At 39.3% G+C, this 6,731-nt stretch overlaps 1 protein-coding gene across 2 annotated transcripts in view; it reads left to right on the forward strand.

Annotated features, from left to right (window-relative positions):
- The first annotated feature begins 277 nt into the window (after window positions 1-277).
- Window positions 278-6,731, forward strand: part of bcar1 (BCAR1 scaffold protein, Cas family member) — a 104,299-nt gene continuing 97,845 nt past the window's right edge. For both annotated transcript variants that reach the window (XM_084733492.1, XM_084733494.1), the window contains exon 1: window positions 278-733. In XM_084733492.1, the coding sequence (XP_084589618.1) occupies window positions 722-733 (12 nt within the window). In that variant the 5' untranslated portion in view covers window positions 278-721. The remainder of the gene's footprint in view (window positions 734-6,731) is intronic.

Below are 6,731 nucleotides of genomic sequence, written 5' to 3' on the forward strand. Positions count from 1 at the left end.
TAGTGTAGTTGTACAGTGGACTCATTTATAACACATGATTTGCGTTTTTCTACGTGATTTGTAGTAAATGGACTAAAGCATGCAGGACCTCTGCACGGTCCTTTAAAGGCTTGTTCCATAAAAAAGCCTCAGGGGGTGGCATGCTGTGGATTTTTAGTAAACGGTTGGAATGACAAGTGTCGGTGGTGAGACGGTCTCTTTAAGGCTGGCCGGGCTCAACCCTGTGGAGGACTGACGGTGTGCTGGCAGCAGCAGCTCAGAGGCGGCGCTCTCCTGCTCTCCTCCGGGTACTGACGGTACACAGCAGCTGTCAACACACGGTCAACCGTCTCCAACCACCTCTGCGTCCCGCATCCGCTTTTTACTAAAGCGTTTCTGAAGGAATCCGCGACAGAGGAGGACGGAGGAGGAGCGGCGGGGGGAGGAGGCAGAGGACGGAGCGGAGACAGCCGGCTCTGCTGGACAGTCAGGCGGCCGCGCTGCTGCCGCAAAACCCCGATTTTACTGCAGGCACACTCACTAACACTGAAGTGAACGAACCTCCTCGCCCCGCGTCCAGCTGGATGTCTGTCTGTCCTCCGGACCTCACCATGGAGAGGACGCAGGAGGACTGACAGCTGAAGAAAAGCTCGATCTGTTGGAAAAGTAGCATCTGGGAAAAAAAGAAAGGAGCACCGAGCGGTTTAAAGGCAGAAGAAGAGGAGAGTGACAGCTCTGCAAAATGTCTGTCCCTGTAAGTAAATCAGGACACTTCTCTGTCCTTCACTCTTTTACATTATCGTGCGTGACAGAGCCAGACTGAACACGTTTAACCAACACACACTGACTGAGTCCAGCACACACCCAGTCCTCCACCAGCAGCGCCTCCATCATCCAAATGTCAACTTTGACACCAGCCAGCAGCCTGTTTGTGGTTGGAGCAGGTAGCTGCATTCATGAGAGTAAAACTGTGCGATATGTTGAAGGAAGTGCTCCTCAGATCAGATCATTAGTGCAGGACATTAATGTGCCAGTCTGGTGAGCTCTCTGCTCTGAGGCCACATACTGTGTCTGTAGTGACAGAGCTATTCTTGGCTGGCCTGGCCTGTCATCACATTTAGACATGCAATATTACTGCCTGTGTGTGTGTGTGTGTGTCCCAGGGATGGATTTCTATCTGTGGAGCTGTGAGACACAGTCAGTCCCTGATGATTCAGTGCAGCCTGCTGCTGCTGCTGGGAATGAAAAGGTCTTGATGGAGCTTGTTGTGTTGTTCTTTATCACATTCCTCAGGATCTGTTTCACAAACCCTGCCTGGAGGCTCTGAAGGTGAACTGTGTGTGTGTGTGTGTGTGTGTGTGTGTGTGTGTGTGTGTGTGTGTGTGTGAGTGTGTGTGTGTGAGAGAGTGTGTGTGTGAGTGTGTGTGTGTGTGTCAGTCTTGCCAGTGCAAGCCTGTGTACTCAGCTACACCAGTCATTCCCAAACACTGGGTCATGACCCTTATTTGGGTCACAGGAGATTTTATTTGGGTCGCCAAGTAAACAAAAGATTATGGAAGAAATTCTGCAAAATTTAAGATTTGGAAGGAAGCTAAGATGTTCTACACTGTAAAAACAAATAAGTTGAGAAAACTCAAATTTCAAGGCCAACTTACTCCAACAGATTTTTGCATTTTGAGCCCAACTCAAACTTTTTAAGTTTTGAAAACGTTTGAGGACGTAATTTTGGAATTTGATCAACATTTTCTGACATTTTATGGGCTGAACAACTAATTGATTAGTGGAAGAATTATTATTATTATCACTAGTTGAAAAATAGGTCCAGACATATGTCTGGACCTATTTTTTCAACTGACAAGATTGTTACAAGATTAATCAATCAGTCAATTTTTCACCATTTTCTGACATTTTATAGACCAAACAACTAATAATCAATTAATCAACAGATTGATTAACTGTGTATAACGTGTTTTGATTTGGGTCACAATTTTGGGCAAGGTTTGGGAAATAAAATAACTTACATTTTTGTAGGGCACCAAATGGCAATTTTTTTCATTGTCAATTAATCTGTCGAGTCTATCTCAATTAATCAATTAGTTGTTTGATTCGTTAAATGTGAAAAAATTGTGAAAAATTTTGATCAGTGTTTTCCAGCCTTTGAAGATGTCCTCAAATGCCTGATGTCACAACAGCTTTTCAAAAAAATTGCAATGCATGTTGCAATTTTTGCAATGAAATTGCATGAGCAAGTAAAACTCGCAAAGGAATGTTGTATTGTTTTTTCTTGCATAATTCAGTAACCTTACCGAAAAGGCTCATGATTACAAAAACTCTACATGAAGAAGTGCACCTGGTGGGTGTTCCACAAAGAAGCAAAATGTTTTTGGAGCTCAAACTCAGTCAAACCAGCAATAAAATAAAATAAAATAAAATAATTAATCAAATTTAAAAGTGCATAGAGTATTGATGAATGCCAACAACTATGACAAATTTGTTCTCTTCTGTAATGGTGATCAAATTAAAAAAAATTACACAAAAATAGTGAATAGTAAAAGATACATGTACGTTGTTTGCACAGGTGACTGCTATGACTCAAGGAACTCATGGGGATTGGTTGAATGTGCATGAATTGTTGTGATCGAAACATTCCTTCCTGGAGGGACTGTCAAATGTCTTGTTTTGTCTGCAACCCAAATATATCACTGTCAGAGAGGACTCAAAAAACAGAAGACAATTACATGTAAGAACTTAGAATCAATGATTTTTTTTAAAGAAATTACTTAGGTTAATAGTTGACAATTAATCAATTTATTGTTACAGCTTCAATTTTCTGTATTACTTCTAAGGATGCAAGAAAATATTGATACATTGATAGAATATTATTTCACAGTACTCAGTACTGTGAAGTCAGTACTCAGTACTATGAAGTAATGTTTTGTGGTAATCTATCGATTCTTAAAAAAAACTCTATCTTGGTGTGATACATGCAAAGACTTGTGTCAGTGGTTCATTTAGTGTTGTGTTTAAACCCCTGGCTGCACTGTTTTGATTGTGATAAAAGTCTAAACTTTTTAAACTCAGGTTTTGTACACATGATGGTTTGTTCTTTATACTATATCTCTATATCTCTATACTATATCTAAGACACAGCTCTATTACTTCCATTTCTAGTAATGCTGGTAGCAGCAGTGGGTGGGACCCTATTAACCACTGATATAACTGCTGTCCATTGATTTTGTTGGCCTATGAAACATCAGCCCTTCGACTGAGTGGTGAAGCCAGAGCTGAAGTGCTTTAAGTTGTAGTTCTGGTGATGCCCAGTAGATGCTGGCTCTAATGAAGCACCAAGTGCACTGAAATATTTATTCAAAAAACAGAACTTATTAAAAAAGAAAATGCTTATTGCATTTTTCACCGTGATCTTTCGTTTCTGTCATGTTCAGGTCTCCTCACCTAATTCCACTTCCTCCAATGTGTTTGATGATTTTGACAGTCATTGATCCATGTAGTAGCCAATATATTAAGGATTAAACAGTTGTGTTTTGATGTGTTCTGTTGATTGACCGTTGTCCCAACCTATCACATCCAGTGGCGGTAACTACCGCAGTGTAGCAGAGATAACACAAAACCTTATGTTCCTTAGCAGCTGTTTGACTGATGATTGGTGGGAAGAGTGCAGTGCTGTAGTGGAAGGCTGTCGTCTCTAGTAGTGTACGTGAGTTTCAGTGTAGGAAGGTGTTTCCACCCACTGGTGTGCAGAGGTGTTGGCTGCTGTTCACCTCCTCAGTGTGGCAGGATGTGTTCTGATCTGCTAAGCTTGGCAGTCACACACACACAGACCTGCTGCCTCCTGCTGTTTGATGACACACACCAGATCTGTGAGTGAACGTGTCAAGCATGTGTGTTCCTGCCACGGACGTGTTTCACACAGATTGTGAAACACAAAGGTAAAAACCGTGATGTTGAAAGTGATGCGCTCAAAGTGTATGGGATGCATTTTGTGTGTGTGTGTGTGTGTGTGTGTGTGTGTGTTTGTGTGTGTGTACGGATGTTTTTTCTAAAAAAGAGACAGACAGCAGATTGTTCTTCAGTCAGCTTCCATCTTCTCTGACAGCAGTCAGACAGGCAGGCAGGCAGACAGACAGACAGACAGACAGGCAGGCAGGCAGACAGACAGGACACACGTAGCTCTGCATTCACCAAAATGTGTCTGCTTACAACAGTTTCAAAGCACAGATGGTACCAAATGTTCTACTGGGTGTTTCCCAAAATATGAAATTTTATTAAATCTTGTAAAAGGTGAATTTCAACTTCTTCTCACTTCAGTGTTATCTGTTTCCTGATGCTGGGTTATGTTAAGGCCATTTGTTAGAAAGGTTTCATGTAAGGCTGAAAAATTAATCAAAATTTTCAAATTGCAGGAGACGCACTATTTGTCAAATGCTAAATGTGTGTCAGAATACCAGTTTAAATTAGATGTTGTTCTTCAGCAATGTCCTGGCCTACAAATCATATTCTGCAGACTTAAGAAAACATCTTTGTCTGGTACAGAGCCCTGCAAAAGTCACACCATAATTATTCTTATGTTTCTCAATGAAAATGACATTATTAATGTAAAAATTATCATTCCCTAAGATCGTAAATCATATGGCAAATTTAAATGTCGTTCATGTAGTTTCTGAGAATTCACAGAAGGCTTGCTGATTGGTTACTGAATTGGCAAAAAAACTACTGGAGATGCCCTGATCAGGCTTTTCAGAACTGATACTGTTCACTGATTTAATGTCAGGAGAATCAGCTGATCTGATACTGATCACTGCCTCCAGTTCTTAGACATTTCTTACAGAAAGTGTGTACATAAGAGAAGAATCTGTGATTTTAGCCCTGTTAGCTGCATGACTTTGTGGCAAAGTTGATGACTTTGGTGATCCTCTGACTTTGGAAAAATCTCAGCACCTTTTGGAGGGATTGCCCTAACAGGTCTCATGTTAATGGTGGGGCTGGAGAGTTAATTGAAAGTTTATTGATATCACAATATGGTCTACTGTAATTTTCAAATCTCAGGAGGTGCAGTATTTGAATGTATGTAAAAATTATTGTGGTGGCATACATCAGATTCTATAGACTTAGGAAAACATTGTTGTAGGGCTGCAACTAATAATTATTTTCATAATCAATTATGTTGTTATTTTTATGATTAATTGGTTAGTTGTTTGGTCCATAAAATGTTGATCAAAGGCCAAGAAAACATCCTCAAATGTCTTGTTTAGCCACAACTCCAAGATATTCAGTTTACTGTCTGAAATGAAAAAATAATGAAGGGAGGAAAAGGAAAATATTCACATTTAAGAAGTTGAAATCAGAGAATTTGAATTATTTCCAAACTGATTAATCGATTATCGAAACAGTCGGCAGGGAATTTAATAGCTGACAACTAATTGATTAATCAAAAAATCATTGTACTTCTACATCATTTGGTGCAGTTAGCTGCAAAAAACAAACCCATAATATGTGTTTCAATTAAAATGAGAATAATTATGTACAAATTATCGTTCCCTCTAATATCGCAAATCATATTGCAATTGTAATATCATTAAAGATAACTGCAATCAGATATTTTTTCAGAATCATGCAGCCCTAGTTAATGGCTTTTAGCAGTTATCAAAGAAATACAAAGACCAATTTAATTAATTGTCATGTTTAATCCAGAGCCGAAATGTCCATAGAGAGCCAGAAACTTGTGAAAAAAAAAACCTCCCTGTTATAGAGGCTGAAAACAGCATTTTCCACCATTTAGCATAAATTTCAATTACTAAATTACCTATATATCTTTATTTTTTTTTTTTTTAGAACTTACTCAGTCTGGCAAGTGAGCTGTCAGATTTGCTTAGCTGACATGGTATTTTATTTGCCCCAGACAAGTGAGCAAGTCTTATTTCTGAGGCCTGATATATTCATGGTCTCCACAGGATGAAAAGCAATAACTCTCTGATCCCCTAACGTTTAATCTAGCACCATCTTCAGGCTGAATTTTCCAAAATACCTGCAAAACTAATGACATTCCCATCAGCCTCAGCTTTACTTTGTGTTTACTGCCATATAGTCATGCTAACACACAAAGCTAGCCTGGTGAATATGATTAACATAACACCTGAGTGTTAGCGTGCTAATGTGTCAAAGCACCTCTGTGCCTAAGTGCAGCCTCACAGAGCTGTTATCATGACTGGAGACTCTTAGTCTTGTTTTGACAACCAGTTATATCATCTGTAATAAATCAGTTCATAGTTAATAATCTTTACCTAAATGTAGTCTTACATGTGAACTTTCTTATGTCAAAAAGCAAAGTTGTCAGTTCAAGTGTAAAATCCTCTAAAAATAACTTGATTCAGTCTATAATGGCAGTAAAATTCTAATTTTCTAAATCTATGTATCATAATTATTTGTCACGTGCTGTGGCAGTTAACTGATTATTGAAGTTGCTGCTGGTTGATATTTTGTTGATGGACTAAAGGATTATTCACCCAATTATTGCAGTTCTACTGTGATAACAAACTGATGTGAACACATAAGTACCTGCTGCAGGATGTTTCCTCCCGTGTGTTGGCTTTGCAGTGGGACCATTCAAAGAAGCTGCACATCTGGACTGTACTGTCAGCTGATTGGTTAGTTGAACATCTAGTGAAATGCCATTGCTGTATTTGAAGGGATTCGGCGAATTATTTATAGGACTATAAAAGATTCATTTTAATTAT

The sequence above is a fragment of the Lutjanus erythropterus genome, chromosome 13 (assembly GCF_056507025.1).
Source record: "Lutjanus erythropterus isolate fLutEry1 chromosome 13, fLutEry1.hap2, whole genome shotgun sequence".
Classification (NCBI taxonomy): domain Eukaryota; kingdom Metazoa; phylum Chordata; class Actinopteri; order Lutjaniformes; family Lutjanidae; genus Lutjanus; species Lutjanus erythropterus.